This window comes from Leucoraja erinacea, chromosome 2 (assembly GCF_028641065.1).
Source record: "Leucoraja erinacea ecotype New England chromosome 2, Leri_hhj_1, whole genome shotgun sequence".
NCBI lineage: Eukaryota > Metazoa > Chordata > Chondrichthyes > Rajiformes > Rajidae > Leucoraja > Leucoraja erinaceus.
In genome coordinates this window covers 100,410,345-100,432,437 of record NC_073378.1, presented here as the reverse complement: position 1 = coordinate 100,432,437, position 22,093 = coordinate 100,410,345, and the positions used below count along the sequence as shown (strand labels likewise).

At 39.3% G+C, this 22,093-nt stretch overlaps 1 protein-coding gene across 1 annotated transcript in view; it reads right to left on the bottom strand.

Moving 5' to 3' along the window:
- The window catches only part of LOC129713110 (von Willebrand factor D and EGF domain-containing protein-like), a 161,104-nt gene that overhangs the window by 62,365 nt on the left and 76,646 nt on the right, over positions 1-22,093 (bottom strand). Inside the window, 6 exon segments of the mRNA XM_055661963.1 lie at positions 207-415; positions 4,786-5,059; positions 7,696-7,769; positions 11,991-12,214; positions 16,066-16,210; positions 18,833-18,922. Coding sequence (XP_055517938.1) covers positions 207-415; positions 4,786-5,059; positions 7,696-7,769; positions 11,991-12,214; positions 16,066-16,210; positions 18,833-18,922 — 1,016 coding nt within the window.

Genomic DNA, 22,093 nt, shown 5'->3' with positions numbered 1-22,093 from the left:
CTTTTTTTCCCAAATATATATTTTGACAAGGACCAATGTAATTCCTAGAGAGGAGTTCTTTGTAAATGTATTCCATTAAAATGATTGGAAAGGAAATCATTTAGGCTTGCAGGCAGAGGGTGAATACGCTCTATCAAATTAGCAATCTCGGATGTCAATGAAAACTTATCCCTCATTTTAAGCTGCAAATTGAATGTTAAACATACCTCCAACTTTCAATGAAAACATCAAGATTGTCAATCTCTTCTTCAACAAAGGGTCCGTTTGAATTTTGAAAATCATTACTCTTATCACCATCAAAAGTCCCACAAAGACCTCTGGTACTTTGGAAATCAATGCCAGGTGCTCTGAGTGTTAAACTCATTCCCCATTCACCCACATCAGCCCGGATGAATGTTCCAGTAGAAAATGTGATCTATATGAACAGACATAATTGTAGAATAAGCCAATGTTTATTCATTTGTTTAATATACTTGTTTATTTCCATGCAAATCCAATTAAATCCAACACTAAAACATATTTTCCAATGATGTTGTAAACAGAAATGATATATTTCAATCCCAATTACCAAAACATAGTAACATTACAATGCGTCAGGGAATTGATGAGAACTCAGAGTGCCAATACAGATTATGTGTTTCTGTTTGGGATTGGTTTGTCACCAAACAATGCTTCATATGAATCATTTATTACATTTGAAAACACTGGGGAAATCATGGGAACAAAACTGATAATAGTTCCTCATTCCAAGATCATGTTAGACCTTAGATTATGGGTTTATATTACATGGAGACAAGATCCACAATTTTGCTTTCCCACAATCTAAAATGAACTGAGGCTAATGACCACCATTTCCGATGAGTTGTTTGATCAGGATGGGGACTGGGACACCGAAGTAAAATTTTAGCAGTGAGTGCGTGCAACATAGGTGCACGCATCAACCTGGGGAATCCCACAAATATGAAAAAATATGATTCCATTTATCTTTTGACAATAAGGGAGCAGGGAGAATTTGCCCAATAGATAAATACAGCAAAGGCAAAAGTGGCAAAAGTAGGCTGCATCATCCAGGAATGAGCCTTCCTTTTATTACGATAATGGTTACTGATAAGGCTGCAGCAATCTTTATGGCTGAAACATGGCTTTCAAAAAACAAATTCACCAATTAGGCATAGTCATGTCCCACAAATTTGATTGAGTTTTTAAAAAAAAAAGAAGTAACCAAGAAGATTGGGCATGGCCATAGATATTGTCTATATGGACCAGCAAGGCCTTTGATACAGTTCCACATTAGAGTTTAATTCAGATATGTACGAAGTGGTACATTTTGGGTAGTCAGATCAGGGCAGGAACTTCACAATAAGCGGTCGAGAGCTGAGGATTGGTGGAGAGCAGAGTGCAAACACAAAGTTCCCTGAAAATGGCATCAGAGGTGAACAGAGTGGTGAAGGCGGCTTTTTGGCATGCTGGCTTTCATCAGTCAGGGAACAGAGAATAGAAGATGGGACATTGTGTTAAGATATTGGAAAGATCTCATTAGGATGGAAATGGTGCCGAGAAGATTTACAAGGATGTTGCCAGGACTAGAGCCTGAGCTATATGGAGAGGTTGGACAGGCGAAAATATTATTTCTTGGAGCAACGATTGATCTTAGGGAAATATGTAAAATCATTAGGGAATAAATAGGGTATTTTTCCCCAGGGTAAGGTAATCAAGAACTACAGGGTATAGGTTTGAGGTGAGAGGGGAAATATTTAGCTTAGCTTAGCTCAGAGACACAGCATGCAATTAGGTCCTTTGGCCCACGCCAACCAACGATCACCCAATCACACTGGATCTAAGATCTAATTTTTATATCCAGTCCCTACACACTCGTGGCAATTTACAAAGGTTTATTGACCTACAAACCTGGGATATGGGAAAGAAAAATTAGAGCACCGAGAGGAAACCTATCCAGGAAAAACACGCAAGCTCTCCACAGACAAGATCCGAGATCCGAACATGTTTACACACAGAAGCTGGCAGGTATATGGAACAAGCTGCCAGAAATAGTAGTTGAGGCAGGTGCAATAACAACATTAAAAAGACATTTGGACAGGTACATGGATTGGTAAGGTTTGGATAAGGGCCACGCACTGGCAAGTGGGATTAATTTTGATGAATTGTCTTGGTCAGCATGGAGTAGTTGGACCGCAGGGCTTGTTTCTGTATAACTATTACTCTAATTCCTGGAACAGACTCAGAGAAAGCTGCCAAGTCAGTACTTTGCTGCACTGCTGACATATGCTCTCTTACAGGATGGCCAATTCAGTTGGTTTCTCGAAGAGCTCCCTGCAGCACCTCATCCTCTATGTAAAGTATGATAATTTGGACTCAATTTATTATTAAACACAATGTCTTCCAAAGATCATACAGGATACAGGTGTATGATTGATGAGCAGAACAACAGAAAGCTCACACTGAAAGTATTAATAATTTCCCCGATATATATGGAGGGCAGAATCCCTACATGGTTGAGCTCAGGGAGTTTAACTGCAGGTTGATATGATAAAACTGAATCTGTGCAATTTGCAACAATTGAGCCGTGGTATACTTCCTGCTGCCTCTCCAGCCAGCAGTAACCTAGACGTTAAGATATTGGTTTAAAAAGTGTTCAACGGGCCTCAATGATGCTGTGCCCATCCGCTTACACTCCAATCCATGTGATCAGTAAGGGCACATAGTAATGCCCCAGCATGTCAAGGTTCGATCTAATTTAGGCGTCAGATAACATCCATGATAGGAATGCATCTCTTGACTCCAATGCATTTGCTGAAAATTAATCATGTATATCATCATCATCGTTGAAAACATTAACGACACAGTGGTGCTGGTTTCCAACGGGAATGGTGACGGACGCACCACACATCCCAGTCCTCCAGTTCCTGAGGACTTTCGCCGCTGGAAGTACAGGATTTTGGTGTGTGTGCTTTATCATCATTCCTTACAATGCTATGTACGACAGTGATTGCAACTTCTACTGAAGTGTGGATGGCCATTGGCTCGCTAGAAGCTCATTCGCCCTTTGGCAGGTCGTGTTTTTGGTCTGCTGGGGGTCCACGTTCCCTTCCTCACCTGGCAAAACAGGTACTGGAGAAGGTTTAGTCGCCGACTATCCGACCATGGAGCAGGTAGCATGGGATTACATGGTACCCGTGGCGGGGCAAACTCCCCCCCGACCTGACCTGATATAAAGAACTTTCATGTATAATGAAATCTCATCCCATGTAAGTTATCCCAGTGGACAGGTGTTTGCGAAGACACAACACAAGTTCACTCAAATAACTTACATGGGATTTGACAACAGCTTCACAACATCATCCACACTCCTTTGCATTATGGTCACATTACAGTCTTCACATTGAAAACCAAACATTGGTGAGTTTATTTTCTAACATGTAGATTTGTTTTTACTTGTAGATGTTTTTAAACCATTGTTCTATTAATGATACACGAGTTTAATGCATGATCTATATTTATAACTATCTTCATCATGCTGTTTTTTATACTATTGGAATTGATTTGAAAATGAGTAAAAGTAATCATAAGTAAAACTAGCCAAAAGCTGTTATGTTTTGGCAGCAATTCCAGAAACAGGAAACCTGGTATTCTTTCACCAGAACTGAATATTCATAAATGGATGATGTATTTACCAGAAATAAACTTTAATCAGTATTTTGGCAATGTATGTGCAAACAACCAACTAGAAAATCTTTGCATTCGGTCCGTTTAACCACAAGTTTAACTGAACAACATCAGTTAAAATTAAAATTAACGAGAGACTGAAATTCAAGGTTACTTGTTGGAGTTGTAGTTTCCACTCAATAGAATCACTGCAAAATATCAGTAAATTCATCAGTACTGTGCTTAATATGATAGCAAATGGTCTAAAGTTAGCGCACTGAGCTCAACGTGTTGATCACTTTGGCGTGTGTTATGTTTGTATCAATGTTTTGCATTGAAGGCTTATGCATCGATGGAAATGATGGAACTGAATGGAAAGAAACCTACTGGACCAAAGCTGGATCAGAACTGTAGCTTTCAACCATTTTAAGATTGCTACTCTTAGTCGAACTGAATTACCTGAGTATTCACAGCAGAATAAAGGTGTAAAATGAAAACAAAGTACCACACATTATATTCATGCAGAGGAAATTCACCAATGTTGTCTGGGATGGAATGTTTCAGCTATGAGAAGAGATGGAATAGGTGGGTTTGTTTTCTATGGACAAAGGAGACTGAGGGGTGATCTGATAGAAGTGTACAACATTATGAGTAATTGACAGATTACATGCTAAGTGACTTTTCTTAATGGCAGATATGTCTAAAAGCAGAGTGCAGAGGCTTAAGGTGAGAATAAGTGGGATTTGTATAGCTGTTACTTGGTGAACGCGGTGGGGTAAAGGGTTTATTTCTACGCTGAACGATTTAATATATTTATTGAGAAGTAGATCTGATATCAGATCTGCAAAAGATGAGACTTATTTGTTCTTATTTAATAACTTGTTACCCTTAGATGTTTTGGCATAATCCAATTTATCTTTTATAAGATAATAAGTATAACATTTAAATTCCAAATACAGATTGAATTAATGAATTAATTCTTTCAAATTATGCATATCAATTTGAACAGCCACACAAATTAACCGATTTAACAACCTCCACAAAATATAAAATTGTTAAAGTTACCAAAGTTGAACAGAAAACAATGCAACTGTAAATCAAAGTTGAAACCCTGATACTTACTGTTACTTTCTTTCCTTGGTAAGATTCAGTTATTTTAATGTTGTTACCCTTAATTTCTTGACTTTTCACTGATAAGTGTGGTTTCGTTTCATGTAGCTGCCCATTACACATATCAAAAGCAATGATGTCTCCACCTTCTTTAGCCACAAATCCACAGTTACAAGAAGCCGGATAATGAGAGCTCCCACAGTCCCATTGACGGACGTGAACTTCAAAGTCTCGAGTGATGCTCTTGTAGAGCATGAACGTCCCAGTCTTGTAGTTATCATAACGCCTAGGGAATAAACAAATTACAATTCTATGACCAGAAATGACATTTGAATAATTTAAGAATGAGAAAAATATATGACTGCAAATTATTACTGTTATTCGGTTTCTGCTGGATCTAGTTAAGCGTTATGGGCCTGACCCACTTGGCGTTTTTTAGGCAACTGCCGGCGACTGTCGTAGACTTAGCAGGTCGCTGAAAAACGCCTGGTGATTTAGGCCATTTGGAAAAATGGGTGGAAGATGGCAGATGGAGTTTAATGCTGATAAATGTGAGGTGCTACACCTTGGCAGGACAAATCAAAATAGGACGTACATGGTAAATGGTAGGGAATTGAAGAATACAGTTGAACAGAGGGATCTGGGTATAACCGTGCATAGTTCCTTGAAGGTGGAATCTCATAGAGATAGGGTGGTAAAGAAAGCTTTTGGTATGCTAGCCTTTATAAATCAGAGCATTGAGTATAGAAGCTGGGATGTAATGTTAAAATTGTGCAAGGCATTGGTGAGACCAAATCTGGAGTATGGTGTACAATAGGGAAGATTCAAACAAGAGGACATGACTTCAGAATTAAGGGACAGAAGTTTAGGGGTAATATGAGGGGGAACTTCTTTACTCAGAGAGTGGTAGCGGTGTGGAATGAGCTTCCAGTGGAAGTGGTGGAGGCAGGTTCGTTGGTATCATTTAAAAATAAATTGGATAGGCATATGGATGAGAAGGGAATGGGGGGTTATGGTATGAGTGCAGGCAGGTGGGACTAAGGAAAAAAAAGTTGTTTGGCACGGACTTGTAGGGCCGAGATGGCCTGTTTCCGTGCTGTAATTGTTATATGGTTATATGGTTAAAACCAGCAACAACCTACGTCATCCTGGCGACAACCTACGACAGCACATGCGTCAGGATAAGTCAAGCTACTCTCATTGGCGTCAAATCCACTGTCGCCGACATGTTGAAAATTTAGTGATGACCAGAAAAATGCTACGACTTTTTGCGCGACTGAGGAGACTACTCCCAGCGACCACCGGCAAACATCTACGACAGTCGCCGGCAGTTGCCTAAAAAAAATTGCCTAATTGGGACAGCCCCATAAGGGATATTATACAATGTTAACATAAAACATGTTGGTTTGCAGCACATTTTGTTAACTCAGATTTCATTTCATAAAAAGATTTTAAGGCTTCTACTAAGTAAAATGATAACAGACTTGATAACAAATTTACATTTAGAAAAAAAGAACAAATATTCCAGAAAAATAAAATCAATGACATAAATTTAAAATTTTGTTTTGTTTATTGTCACGTGTACAGTGAACAGCTTTTTATTGCATGCTATTCAGTCAGCAGAAAGACTGTACATGATTACAATCGAGCCGTCCACAGTGTACAGATACATGATAAAGGGAATAATGTTTAATGCAAGATAAAGCCCAGTAAAGTCCAATGAAAGATAGTCTGAGGGTCTTCAATGAGGAAGATAGTAGCTCAGGATTGTTCTCTATTTGTTGTTAGGATGGTTCAGTTGCCTGATAACAGCTGGGAAGAAATGGCCCCTGAATCTGGAGGTGTGCGTTTTCACACTTCTGTACCTCTTGCCTGATAGGAGTAGGGAGAAGGGGGAGACACATCCCTGATTATGCTGGTGCCCTTGCCGAGGCAGGTGAAGTCAATGGAAGGGAGGTTGGTACACTTTCCTGCAATCTATTTTTCCTACACGAGATATTAGCACCTCCAAAAGAATTGCAGACAGGAAAGCTAAACAACAAAAAAAAAGTAAACAATAATCTAACGGAGTAACCTCCGTACTTACAGAAATACAGCTACAATAAGTACAACCAAAAAATCTTAACTTAAAGATTGAGGCTTGTATTTGTATAACTTGGAAGTCCTATGATATTTCAGCATTCAAAACTGCATCACTAAATCCTAGGATGCAGCTTTCTTCCTACTGTTTTTCACAGGACTATGCTGTTAGCTCGTTTATTGGGAATATCACGAGGGAGAGAAAAGGGTAAATAAAACTAGAGCCCAATATTACCATGAGGAGATGGAGGTATGATTGGGAATTGTACGTTGGCATTAGAGTCAAGAAAATTCTATGGGGAAATGGGCTTCCCATATGATTGCCATGAAAGGTAGATAATTTCCCATTTAAATGCAGGGTGTTCTATTCATAACATGGCAAGATTGATATTGGTTCCTGATGGGAGAAATGGGCAGATCACTGTGGAGTGGGAATAAAATAAACTTGCTGTAGTAATTGTCCACACTTCTGCTTTACACAATGTTCACCTTTCAACTGCTGTCACTGTGACTATTAATAAAATAATTTTTCACATCATTTCAAATCATCTCCAATGAATGGATTTGTTACTCGTCCCTCCAACAAATGAAGGAAGCAGCAAGTTAGATGTGCCGTATATTCCTATTTTATATTTTTACCCTAACTTGAAGCAAATCCATCTACTTGGGTGATAGCATCCCCTACACTGTACCTAACTAACGAGTACACCAACATAAAGCTACAGGGATCTACACCCATTCTCAAATAAGATCAACCACATGCCATCTGGCGATTGGTAGACTAGGCAAAACAAACAGAAGGGCATCACAATCAAATAATATAATGGAAGTGAATGAAGTTACCTGCCATCAAGAGTGATCAGGTGTGGATCGGTAAATGAATAGCAGTAGGCAGCAGGGACATCTTTCACCATTATCTACATTTTAAAAGAAAGACATAATTTAAAATAATTAAGTGCAGCATTGAAGTCCATAAAACCAAGTTTCAGAAGCAATATTCAATACAAGTATATTAACTCCTACCCTACAAATGTGTCAATAAAAAGGAAAATAATGGGACCAGAAATTCTTTGGCCAGGTTAAAGTGAAGGTGCTCAACAGCCCGAGACCTGTTTTGAAGTGGTCTTACATGAGTTACTAACTTTCTTTTATATACTACCACTTAAAAGTGTACAGGAGAAACCAAGCCAGTTAGGTTGGGGAGCTATGTCGAGAAGCTTGCTGATGGAGATGAGGAATGGTGAGCTTATTGAGAGCGATGGTCAGTAGCAGGGATTTAAGAATGTTAAATGTTGAGTGTCTCATGTCCATTCAGTGGATGTAGTGGGATGAAGGCTGTGATCTTGGTGGTGGATGGTGGGCAGTGGGTTTGGAATATATGAAAGATGTCGTAAGATGATGTGCTTGAGGGAGAATTGGGTAAATTTGAGTCTAATTTCCAGTGCAGGTATGTAATCTGGTCAGGAAAGACCCATTCAACACATTGCAGCGAGCTTCACACATGACAGTGGTTGCATTTAGAGTTTGCACAGCTATAGCTAAATTGTCCATGAACTCATTTGATTGCCACGAGTTGTGTTTCAGTTAGGTATGTTATCTTTTGGAGGAAGATATTCTGACTGTCGTTTTACATAAAACCACCTTGTATCAAATGGAGATACAGATGATCCACCACAACTGCACGGATATTCTGCCCAGTCTCAAACATGTTGCTTTTCACCAGCGGGCCCTGGCTCGAGAGTCTATGTCTCTACAATAAAGCACCATTGAACCAGTGATGATCAGCAGGGCAGTTGCCAACGCTCTGCATCATTAACCACTGCCCAACACACTAGACCCCCCAATACACACACCGTAGACCCCAACACGAACTTGCCACTGCCGCAAACCTTCTTTTACCCATTCACCGCCACTACAGACCCCGGATACACACTTGCAGCTGTCACACAAACCCACTGTGCAGGTTAGAATGCGCCATCTACTGGTTTCTTTGGTCACAGCTTCTTTGTAACAACCGCAGAGTCCTCATTGCCACAATAGTGGGAGAGAGGAAGGAGTCTCTTCAAAGCTTTGTTTATTGATCTAGATTCTAGATTCTTTGTCTAGATTCTACAAAATCCTGCTAATTTTGATCTTTGGTTTAGCCTTTTAAATATTCAGTGTTTGAATCAGCCAGTTGGTCCACGCAAACCAGTTGCCTCATATTCTACAACTAAGCCAGGAATAACTATAAACTGAGGTAACTGCGTTAAAGTGCCACAGGAAAGACTTGCTGAAATATCCACTGTGTGATAATAAAATCCACACTACCCACATCCGAAAATCATGCCCATCAAGCTTTGAATTTAATGGAGACACAAGGTATTGCAAAAAAGATACAATCTACAGGATTAGTTCAGCAGATGAGGAAGCATCTCTGAAGAACATGGACAGTTAATGTTCGGAAAAGACAGGAAATGGTGCCTGTCCTGGTGCTCCAGATATGCTGTCTGACCTGTTGAGTTATTTGCAGTTAAATGGGTTGGGTTATACTCAGCCTACTGCATCCCTCGTGTTTACCTTCTTCCACCCCAACAACCCTTCACTGCAGACCCTCTGGCCTCATGCGTCCCACCGGATTCCTTGGCATAAAAAGGTTCTGCTCTGAAGACTTTCTGTAAGTGGTGATCAGGCCACAGGCAGCAGAAACCGTGATCCTGATCCAGGACGAATGTGACAGGGTTCAATAACTAGCTGGTCAAAGGCACATTTCATTATTTTTAAGCAGATCTAAATAATTTAATAAAACATTTAGTTAAAAATAGATTAGACTGCTACATATTTATACTTTAATTAAATTGAAACCTGGAGTTACCTTTTATTAATGGCCAGTAAACAAACTGAAACGAATAAGGCCAGCCGCTGTATAAAGCCAAGGGATGACCCTATCTGCCCCTATGCTTGTTATGATCTAGAACAACCAGGGGTTGGGATGACAAATCCAAATTCAACATTGTGTAGAAAGAGATCTCAAGGACACATTGACCATGTGAGGTGCGCAATGTAGCTCAAGCTCGCCTGATTTTCATTCAAAGCTTCCTGTCTAACACCAAACCAAAAACATATCGAAATACTACACATCTAGCAACCAACCATCACCGAAAGGTAAATATTAGCCTTTTATTTACAGCATTTCTATCTATATTTTAATTGTCTTACTTTAAAGTAAATAATTATTGTTTTAATAACAATTATTTTAAAATGCCTCAGATTATTAGTGTGTAATACATAAAGCCTAGTGGCTCACTGTGGAGGAAGTAACCAAATATCAAAATTAGCAGATGCTGGTTTAAACCGAAGATAGACACAAAATGCAGGAGTAACTCAGCAGGACAGGCAACATCCTAGAGAAAAGGAATGGGTGACGTTTCAGGACACGTCACCCATTCCTTCTCTCTAGAGATGCTGCCTGTCCCGCTGAGTTACTCCACCATTTTGTGTCTATCCAAATGATTCACTCACTCTTTTGGAAGATATTCTAATTTTTTTATTAGTTATTGCTACTTAATATTTCAAAAAAAAATTCCAAGGCAATGTTAAAATTCATTTGGAAGATGAATTGGGGGGGAAAATAAATCACATTCTGAACAAATGATGATGAATAGACACCATCATTAGATATGAAACCTCAGTATTTATATGGGCTGGAAGATTGCAACCTTCACGTGATCCGCCCTGTTTTGACAAGTGCACAATCAAATAAGATCAAATAGAATAAGTTGTCCTACAAGTTTAGGCTGTGCAAGCCATAAGCAAGAAGAAGAAGTATTCATATTTGCATGGTGACTATGCAGACACTTTTAGTTTTATATTTTCATCTTCCATTGTCCCTTGACACACTAAATAATACAACTAGATGAAAATCACAGTGTGTAATAAGGTTTTGATTGTTGCAAGTGCTTTAATGTTTCTTTAAAACTGAATGTTGCTAAATGTGCACAGTTAGTCTATTTGTTTGAATTCTGTTTTAGTTTGAAATTTCCACTAAAATTAATGCACAGGGCTAAAATGGAATTGCTGCAAGCACAAATGTACCGAGTAAGCAGTTTTTTTAAAACCATCTCTGGAATGGTCATTACAATAAGGTTTTAACAAGCCTCAGCGAATAAAGTGCTCTAAAGAGAAACAACTAGACAGTAGGTCCAGCTGATATCTGTGTTTCTCAAACTACACACATGTGATAATATCATTCTTGGCTGAATTATTACTATCCTGGGAATGTTTGCCATCAAAATAGGATGTAAATCACAATATTTTAACGCTGAGAACAACTCCTCTTATTACCACTTTGTGTCTGCAAAATTCTTTCTGTAAAATATGAATCATGGTATTTTGAGCTCCACGAGTCATAGTGCCATACAGCACAGAAACAGGTCCTTCAGCCCAAATCGTCCATGCCGACCAAGATGCCCCATCTAAACTGGTGCCATTTGTTTGTGTTTGGGCCATATCCCTTTCCTATCCATATATATGTCAAAACATCAGAGAGTCATAGAGTGATACAGTGTGGAAACACGCCCTTCAGCCCAACTTGCCTACACCGGTCAACATGTCCCAGATAAAATGTCTTAAATGTTTCTGTTGATTCTGCCTCAAATACTTCCTCTGGCAAACATACCAGGATAGCTCCTATCCTGTTCTGTTTAGCAGAAACATGGCCTTTGGAAATTTGGATAAATATTTTCATGATTTTTATTTGTGTCAATGCATTTTGGAAAAACTCTTCTGTTTGTTTTTAGTGTCTCGAATGATTCAAAAATACCCTGTTAACATTTGCACTGATTCTTTTATTAAAGTGAATTTATTGAATAATTCACTTTATTAAAGAACATTATATCTCTTTTAAAGTTCTTAACTGGTTTGTCTAGTAAGGGATATAAATTCAACTATTATTATAGTCACATAAACGTGAAATAACCTGGCTTCTATTTACTCACAGGATGTGCCTTGCTGCAGGGGTTCACCAAGTCCGTGTACGGGAGGGAGACTACTGGTATCCATCTCTCTGACACCATCACCCCTCACCCTCCTTGTGCATTTTACTCGTATCACAAATATCTTGCATGCTGAAAATACAATAGGTAAATAGGTTGTACAACCTGAACTGGATCTGGGATGTAGCTATTCCAGAGGAAGTTTCCAGTGGCAATAGGCAATGATAGGACTTCAGTTCCTCTGTCACCATCCTGCACAAAGTCAGTCACTGCTGTATAGTAAACAGATGATCGGGAGCATATGCCTCGATTGCAAGGTACTTGGTATAGGTCCACATAACATGATGAGAGGGCAAGATTTGAGCCCGAATATCCTGAACTTGGCGAATCTAGATGGAATGAAATATTGATAAAATATTAATAATCTTCAAATTTAACTCACTTGAACCACAGGAAATTAAAAATGTTTACATTTGAAGAAGGAAGTAAAAATACAGTTCAGATGCAGTGGATTGTGCTGGTGGCAGTATCTCACTAATTACATGTTAATGAATGAAAAAACTAAATTATAGCTTCAATTTTAATTTGAAATGCCAATAGAACATGTAATGTCTTCCTTAGGACCTTGTTGTGAAACTAGCACAATGAATACACGTCCGACATCTTGTAGGAAAAGTTGAATTGCAATGACTGAAACTTCTAGAAGGTCACTTGACCTCATTCACGAGGCCCAGGTACATTTGCCAGCTTCTGCTTTTGGCCGCAAGGGGCATTGGCATTTACATTACCTATTACATTGCATATACATCACAGAACAGATGGGTGAGCCTCATGCAATTTGGAAAAATGCAGAATTCAATCCTGGAGAATTCAACACATACAAGTACATAGAAGCAACACAAGGAATATAGAATGTTTCAGGAACCAGCTTGTCAAAGGTCAAATCTGCACTCTACCTCTGTACTCAGTTAGTCATTTCAAAGATCAGTTCTACATAATATGTATTGTTGCACATTTAACTAGCTCTCAGTGAGAAATGCAATACTAGAAAGGCATAAAGGAAACTTGAAGATAGGCATAAAATGCAGGAGTAACTCAGCGGGTCAGGCAGCATCTCTGTGTAGAAGGAATGGGTGACATTTCGGGACGAGACACTTCCTCAAACTCGAAACATCACCCATTCCTTTTCTCCAGAGATACTGCTTGTCCCGCTGAGTTGTTCCAGCATTTTGTGTCCATCTTCAGCGTAAACATATGAGGAATAAGCAAGATGCTGAACAGGAACTAAATGACTGAGATAACATCTACTGTGAGTGATAAATGCAATTTCTGTGAATGGTGTTATAAAAATAAACAGATTAATAAACAAAATTTCAAGGTGAATACACAGATGAAGAATGGTATTTCATGGCTCATTGGAGAGCTGGAAAAATGGGAATCATCTTTGCACTGAACAATTGGCAAGTTGACAGTTTTCCAAGTGCTACACGCCCGAGTTCGTGTGTAAAATTGATTGTGAATCACAATCAATTGTTCATTGTATTCTTTGTGCGTAATAAATGTACGCGTTTCTGTGTTGGTCATATACAAATAAGCATGCACATTGTTAATTATCATACATTGAATTTTTACATCTGCTTTTGTTTTTCAGGTGACCCACTTTAACCAAATGGCTCAGGCACCTGACACATTAATCAGGCCTTTATTTATAAGAACGGGGGTGCACCTCTTTTTAAAAAAGAGCATCTGAGATTCTCTCTGGTGCTAATCCAATTCCCTTTGAATGCTCCGATTGACTTTTCTACCGCCCAAATTTACAACCAATTCCAAATTCCAAATCATCCCAAGTGAAAAAGTTCTTTCTCACATGTTGAATTTTGGGAAGTCAAACCAGGGCAGGACCTTCACTGGGAATGGTAGGGCCACAAAGAGGGTTGTAGAGCAAAGCTATCTAGGAGTACATGCACATATTTATCTGAAAGTGGCATCACAGGTAGATAGGGTGCTAAAGAATGTTTTTGGTACATTGATCTTCATCAGTCAGGCTACTGGGTATAGAGGTTGGGACTTTGTTACAGTTGTACAAGACGTTGGTGAGGCCACATTTGGAGTACTGTAGTTCAGTTTTGGTCGTCATGCTATTTAATTTAGTTTAGTTTAATTTATTGTCACCTGTACCGAGGTAAAGTGAAAAGCTTTTTGTTGTGTGCTATCGTCAATGGAAAGATTATACAACATTACAATCGAGCCGACCACAGTGTGCAGATACATGACAAGGGGAATAATGTTTGGAGCAGGATAAAGCCAACAAAATCCAACGAGAGAGTCCGAGGGTCTCCAATGAGGTAGACAGTAGCGAAGGACCGCTGTCAGGTTGTTGATAGGATGATTCAATTGCCCGATAACAGCTGGGAAGAAACTGTTCCTGAAACTGGAATTATGCATTTTCACACTTCTATACCAGGGTTAGACTCATCCTTGATTATGCTGCTGGCCCTGCTGAGGCAGCGTGAGATACAAATGGAGTAAATGGATGGGAAGTTAGTTTGTGTGATGGTCTGGACTGCTTCCACAATTCGTTGCAATGTTTTTGCGGTCTAGGATGGAGCTGTTCCTAAACCATGCTGTGATGTATCCCAAAAATACGATTTCTACGGCGCATCTGTAGAAGTTGGTGAAAGTTGGTGGGGACATGCTGAACTGCATAGCCTTCTAAGGAAGTAGAGGCATTGGTATACTTTCTTGGCAGTAGCTTCGATATGGCTAGTTTGTTGGTGAGATTTACTCCTCGGAACTTGAAGCCTTCAACTATCTCTACTTTGACACTGTTAAGGTATGTGTACCGCTTATCTTCTTGAGCACTATTGCCTTTGTCTTACTGAGATTGAGAGAAAGGTTGTTGTCTTGACACCAGGTCACAGGTCTTAATCTTCTTGCTGTACTCCATCTAATCGATATTTGATATTCAGCCTACTACAGAGGTGTCGTCTGCAAATTTGTAAATTTAATTGGATTTGTACTTGGCTGCACAGTCGTGGGTGTAGACAAAAATGCTGGAGAAAGTCAGCGGGTGCAGCAGCATCTATGGAGCGAAGGAAATAGGCCAAAACCCTTCTTCAGACTGATCGGGGGTGTATCAGGAGTAAAGAAGGGAGCTGAGAACACATCCTTGCGGAGCACCAGTGTTGAGGATTATGGTAGAGGATGATTTGTTTTCTATCCTCACTGATTGGGGTCTGTTGGCCAGGACGTTAAGGATCCAGTTGCAGAGATGAGTGCTAATCCATGTCAAACAGCTGGAAAGAGTACAAAGAAGATTTTCGAGAATCCTGCCAGTCTCGAGGCTCTGAGCTGTCAGGAAAGCTGTGGCAGACTAGAATTGTTTCCTTGGAGGGATGATCTTATAGGGATGTATGAAATTATGAAGGGGATAGATAGGGTGAATGCACCAAATCCTTTACTCACGATAGGGTAATCAAGAACTCAGCTCTGCATTGCAGTTAATTATATAATTGGTGACGTGCTGTTCCGAACTAAACAGGAAATAATACATCACCCATGTTTTTTAAAGCAACCTCCTTTTCTCTCTGCATGTGTTGGACTCTGTACTGTGACTTTTCATGTCCCCCTTCCTCCCTCAGATCCAGTGATAAATTGAGTAACATAAATTGCTGGAGGACGCCCGAGTTTGTGCATAAAATTGATTGTGATTTGCAATCAATTGTTCATTCCATTCCTTGTGAATAATAAAAGTATGCTTTTCTGTGTTCTACATGTGTGTATAGAAGCATGGAAAGCACATAGCAATGTTGTCAATTAATATAGAATTGAGGAAGCCAGTGTACAAAAAGCTGCACAGAGCCTGCCTAACACCTCCAATGTTTGAATGCCATACAACAACAAACAGGCCCAAATACCACCAGCACTCTAAAACAAACTCGAAATCCAGTCTCCTTCCTGACTGCTGCTGCCAAACATTTATGGGCTAGTTTTTGAATGAATATATGCAGCATTCTCAGTTTGGCAGTGGAATCATTAAGCAAGCAACCTAACATTTATATTTTTATTCACTACCCACTCCCTTCAAGCTGCAACCCCTTACTGTTAAAGACCACCCAGGTCTAAATGTCATCTTGCACAATTCTAGTTTGGGAAAAGTATGTCACTGTGTGAAATATAAAGGTCCAACTTTAACTTTATAAGATGTTGAATTGGGAAATAAATAATTAAATGTGCTTACCTTGATTCACTGTGTTAAGCAAAATTGTGAGTTTACACTCATCTTCTGCCTGGCTGAACTCAGTGCATGGGATAGGGACAGTGCTCTCAAATACCAGCCTATGTTGCTTGCCATCCTCTGCTACAGTTAAAGCCTCAGGGTGAATCTGGTAAATTAAACCACAACAATCACACAGCAACTGTAAGATTGAAAGCAATGCGTTTTTGTAACCATTTCAATGAAGACAGTATCTCTACACATAAGAAGATCGACACAAAATGCTGGAGTAATTCAGCTGGTCAGGCAGCATCTCTGCAGAAAAGGAATAGGCGACTATTTGGTTTGAGACCCTTCTCCAGACGCATACTCCAGCATTTTGTGACTATCTTTGGTGTAAACTACCATCTGCAGTTCCTTCCTACATATACTGTGTGCTACAACTATATTGTTCACCAGCTCATATGAATGTAATTAATACAAATATTAATAACACTTCATTACCAGTTTGATCAACATTTACTCATATTCTTAAAAATTAAATAAGCTACTTTACAAATCCTGCAACAATTATATGAATCTTATCAATACAAACATTCACCAAATGCAGTTATTATAGCACAGAAAATTCACTATAATTAAAGAGACTGTAGAATAAATTAGGAGTGGGAATGTTGCATATTACGTGCAGTTTTTCACAGTACTGAATAATACCATTGCATTAACAATCATTAGAGAAGGGGTATATTTCAAAAAACAATGGTCAATATAAAACCATGTATTAAATAAATCATCCAGTGAATAACAATGGACAAATTACATTTAAGCATGGCGATCATACTAGCCAACTTATTGTGGCGCTACGCTGCAGCTGCAACCCGCCTGCAGTCTGTCTGTCTCTCTTCCTTCTTTGTCTTATCGTTAATGCTAGATGTATGTAATAGTCTATTTTTAGTTGTGTATTATGGGTGGGCAGGTGGTGGGGGGTGGGGCAACATTTTTTCAGTGTGGTATCTCCATTCGTGCTGCGGCCTAACAAAGAGGAACTGGGCGGCCTCCAGCTGGGATCGACCTTGAGGGCTCAGGTTTCCGGCTTCGGGCCCTGTGGTCTGTAACATCGGGAGCTCGCAGATCCCTGGTTGGTGACCGACTTTTCAGGAGCTCCAGCCACAGCAGCTTTGTCCGCCCCGAATCTCAAGGCTTGAATCGGCCCGTTCGCAGGACCTTTCATTGCCCGGCGCGGCCCGGCCGTGGGATCTTCCATTGCCCGGTGGAGGCTTCAATATCTGGAGGTGTCACTGTGATGGATGTTGCCTGGAGGCGTCACTGTGATGGAAATTAATGTAATTGTGGGTTTTGTTTGCCTTTTATTGTTATGACTGTATGGTAACGACATTTTTTTCAAATTTTGTTTTAAATGACAAGTAAATTCAGTTCAATTCAATTATTTTGCACACAAAGAGAAATCCTGAAGAAATGAAATGTAAAAAAAAAAAATCACAATCTCCTTTTTCTTGCTGACATTGAAAGGTTGTTGTCTCAAAACCAGGACACGAGGTAATCTCCTTCCTGTACTCCGTCTCATCATTATTTGACATCTGGCCTACAATGGTGGTGTCGGCTGTGAATTTGAAAATTGAATTAGATTTGTACATGGCTGCACAGTTGTGGGTGTACAAGGAACAAAGAAGGGGGCTGAGAATGCATCCTTGTGGTGCTCCTGTGTTGAAGATTATCATGGAGGTTGATTTATCCTCTATCCTCACTGATTGGGGTCTGTTGGTCAGAAAGGCGAGGAGCCAGTAACATAGATGAATGCTGACACCAAGTCCCACGAGTTTGATGATAAGCTTGGTGGTATAATGGTATTAAAGGCAGAGCTGTAGTCTACGAATAGGAGTCTGATGTAGGTATCTCTCTTATCCAGGTGTTCTGAGGATGAGTGTAGGGCTAGGGCGATGGCATCGTCCATGGACCTGTTGTCGCAGTAGGTGAACTGCATCTCTTTGGCACTGAGATGATGGTAGTCTTCTTAAAGCAAGGGAGTACCTCAGAACAGAGTTGGGAGAGATTAAAGATGTCCGTGAATACTGCCACTAGCTGGTCCACGCAGCTACTAAGGACACGGCCAGGAACTCAGTTGCTTTTTATGGGTTTACCCTCAGGAAGGCCGATCTAACCTTTGCAACAGTCACCCTGGGGAAAGGCACACTTGAGTCTGAAGGACCAACATAGAGCACAGTCAGTTCATCGAGTAAATTTGCACTATCACCAATGATGTTGCCTAGCCTTGCTTTGCAGCCAGTTATCTTATTCAAACCAATTCTGATTACATGAAGTATTCAAAGAAGCAGAAACCTGCTGCAGGAAGAAGACATTTTTTTAAACTATGGAACATTTTAGATAAGCATGAAATTCCATACAAATCTTAGCCGTAAATCTTGGTCTATTTAGATCAAACATGAATGGAGACGAGATCTACAACTAGAGCTAAAATTAATTTCTTCTGAAGTCCTTGCAGATTGGTGCAAATGATCACGGGAATGCCATAAGGCTGTTTTGATGTAAAATAAGCACGTGTGAATTTCCTTTCAGAAAAACATTGTCTTGTTTCTGAATAAATTGTTTTTTTCCATTTATTTAGTCTCTGCCGGTTTCATTGTATTCGCAAAAGCTCTTCAGAGATCTCTTACAACATCACATAATTCTTTTTTGGATTTATCAATATATTGGCAACATTCTACTCGATAAACTAAGGCTCAGTTGTGATTAGATATTAATTACTTCCTACCTTAATACCAGCAAAAAATTCCTTGCTTTCAACAGACGGTCCTTGATTATCTGGACTATCCAAGTAGAAACTTGAGCTTCTACAGTAAAACTGTGAATTCAAGAAGACAACAAATAATACAAATACAGCTCAGCAAGTGTAAATTTCAAAATGCAAGCAAAATAGTTTTGCTCACCAGTTTGTGAAGCACCAAGTCACTGAACAGAATATATTTTTTATGTGTATGCATGTTTCTCTTTAGGTAGGGACAACTTGACACTTGCAAACAAATGCACTGGTTAGATTTGTGCTAACATTTATTTGCAGAATTATTATTAAAAATATATTCATTAGTTAGAGCTATATAGTTGCCTTGGGAAGTTGTGGGGCTGTTCCACTGTACGAGCTAATTCAAGAGCTCTTCCGAGTTTAAAAAAATCAAACTCGTGGTAAGCACGTAGAATGTACGTTGCAGGTATGTCGGAGCTCGGGACGTCTCTTAGCGGCTCGTAACGCTAATAGCAGGTACTCGAGAAACGCGGTAAGCTCGGGAAGACTCGTGAAGATTTTTCAACATGTTGAAAAATGTCCACGAGAGCCCCGAGTACCTACAAGCAGCTATTACCATAATTCTCCAAGTTCAAATCAGGGGAAACTCGTGAGAACTCTTGAATTAGCTCGTACAGTGGGACAGCCCCATTACTATTTTTCTTTCTTTCCATTTCAAATTATTTCTTCATGTATTTAAGAAAAATAAATGTACTAATGTAGCTAAAAATTGGTTTGTCAGCAAAAATAAGTGATTTAATAAAGGTATCCAGTCCACCAGTTTTGTGGGCGAGATGACAGGGGTGAGTCGTATCCTGGATGTTCACGAGACTGCCAACAACATGAATGCAGGTGACTTTGGACACAACTCATTTTAAAACATGAACACTGTTTAACCAATTTCACCCCAATAGTAGAATCAACGGTAAAAAAAATAACAAACTCCACCCTGCATTACCTAATAACTAGAAAGATATTGAAATAGAATTTGCCTTTAAAATAATCTGCACTTTCCTCCATCTGCACAACTGATTTTTAGACAGAGACCGGCATTTTCTTTGTGCCTGCTTTTACACCTTGAAATGAACTCAATAAATCGTTCCTTATCCAGAATGTGTAGTAAAAACCTATTGGGAACAAAATTATTCTTGGGTGATAGTGCAAACCGTTCAACAACTTGATTTTATTTTCTATTGATTTCAAAGAAATGAGAAAACATTGGTTGTAAACTAAATTGCTGATTTGTTATTGCTGAAGACCAATTCACTGACTCTGCTTACGATAAACAAGTCACCAGGTCCAGATGGGTTGATCAGGGAATTTGGTGTGGAGGTTGTAGAAAAACCTGTTATAATCTTCTAATACTTCCTCGATGGAAGGGAAGATTGGGAGATGGAAAATATAGCATCCATGTTCAAAAATGAATGCTTGGAGGTGCAAGGCTACTACAATCTAGTCAGTTTAATTCCTCTCATGGAAAAAACAATATTTATGGAAAACATTAACTGACATTTGAACAAGATTGAATTGATGAAGGAGAACCTCCATGGATTTATTAAAGGGAAATCCTTTTTAATCATCCCAAATGAACAGTTTGACGAGATACTGTAAGGGAGATTTTCAGGTTCTTGACAAAGTCCCACACAAAGAACGACTGGAATTAAATAGTCAGGGGCATCACAAATGGCAAACTGACTCAAAGGCAGAAAATACAGTGGTGGTCGTTCTTGTCCCCCAGTGGCAGGAAGAACGGCATGACTTTATTTAAGAGGTTATTCACAAAACCGCAAGTCAGGTTGACAGTACAGTTGATAGAGTTATGATCATGATTGGTTTATGCAGGGTAAATTGAGGGATAATGTTCTAGTGAGCAAATGGTTTAATAACTTAGAGGCACAATTTTTGTCGGAGGATAATTAACATATGGCAGTTTCTATTGATACACATGTAAATAATAGAGTAACCTATCTATTTTATTCCCTGCAGAGTCATCAGTACTAATTTCTCAACATGTGGCTCAGGGCTCAATTTTGTTTGATAATGCTCCTGTGAAACTGAATCATAGAATAATTCATTTTACTGAATTAAAGGATTTTTCAAATACCACTGGTATTTTAAGAGTCTAAAGACCATTTCCAGGAATTTTGCCAGCCACATAAAGTAAAGTTTGCTTGAGCATATTCAAACAAAAGTATGCAAATCTGTAGATGATGGTTTAGATTGAGATAGAACAGCTTGGTATATCTGTATATTTTATCTGTCCTGTTGATTTTTACTTTCCAATTTCTGCCTTTCTTCATTTTTAACAATAATTTATTTTTGTAAAACTTGATATAAAATATGAAGGTTTATAGCAATTGGTATCTTCATTTTTTTTTCTACTTTCATAGTCTCCACGGAATGTATGCACTTCATATCTTTACGTTTGTGCACCCACAAACTATTTTGGTAGACTTTAGTTTATTTACATGAAAGAGTGTATGCAGTAGGTCTCAGACATTGGACAACACCCCTCCCCTGTTCTTAAACATATATTTTGTTCTTAAATGTTTGTGTATAAACTCTTCTATGATTCCACCTTTCCAATCCAAAATCAATAGTGTCAAATAATCATAGGATTCCTGATTACCAAAGGTACAAAGATAAACAACTTCTCGGGAAAAAAACATCCAAGTGAAATGCCAGTCCACATTTGAATTCCCTTTCAGGTGCTGATCTAAGGATTTTAGATAGGCACATAGATATGCAGGGAATGGAGGGATAGGGATTATGTGAAGGCAAAGATTCATTTGTCTTGGCATCATGTTCGGCACAGACACTGTGGGTCTATGAGCCCATTATTGAGCTGTACTTTTCTATGTTCTAAGATGTACTTCCACACATGAAAACTGTGAGCTTCCAATGAGAATTAAATCAGTGAGCACTGATTACAGCAAAAGACTAAAGTGCTGGAGTAACTCAGTGGGTCAGGCAGCATCTCTGGAGAACATGGATTGGTGACATTTCGGGTTGGGATCTTTCTTCAGACTGATTGTGGTGAAGGTGATGGATAGAAAACTGGGAGGAACATGACAAAGCCTGGCATGTTCCTCCCAGTGCTTGCTACATCAAGGCCTTCTGGATCTCATGGATACTATCCATTTTTCCCAATTCCACATCTAATGCTTCCAGTCTGCACCTCCTCCATTGCCAGAGTGAGCTACATGGAAATTGGAGGAAAATGACCTCATATTC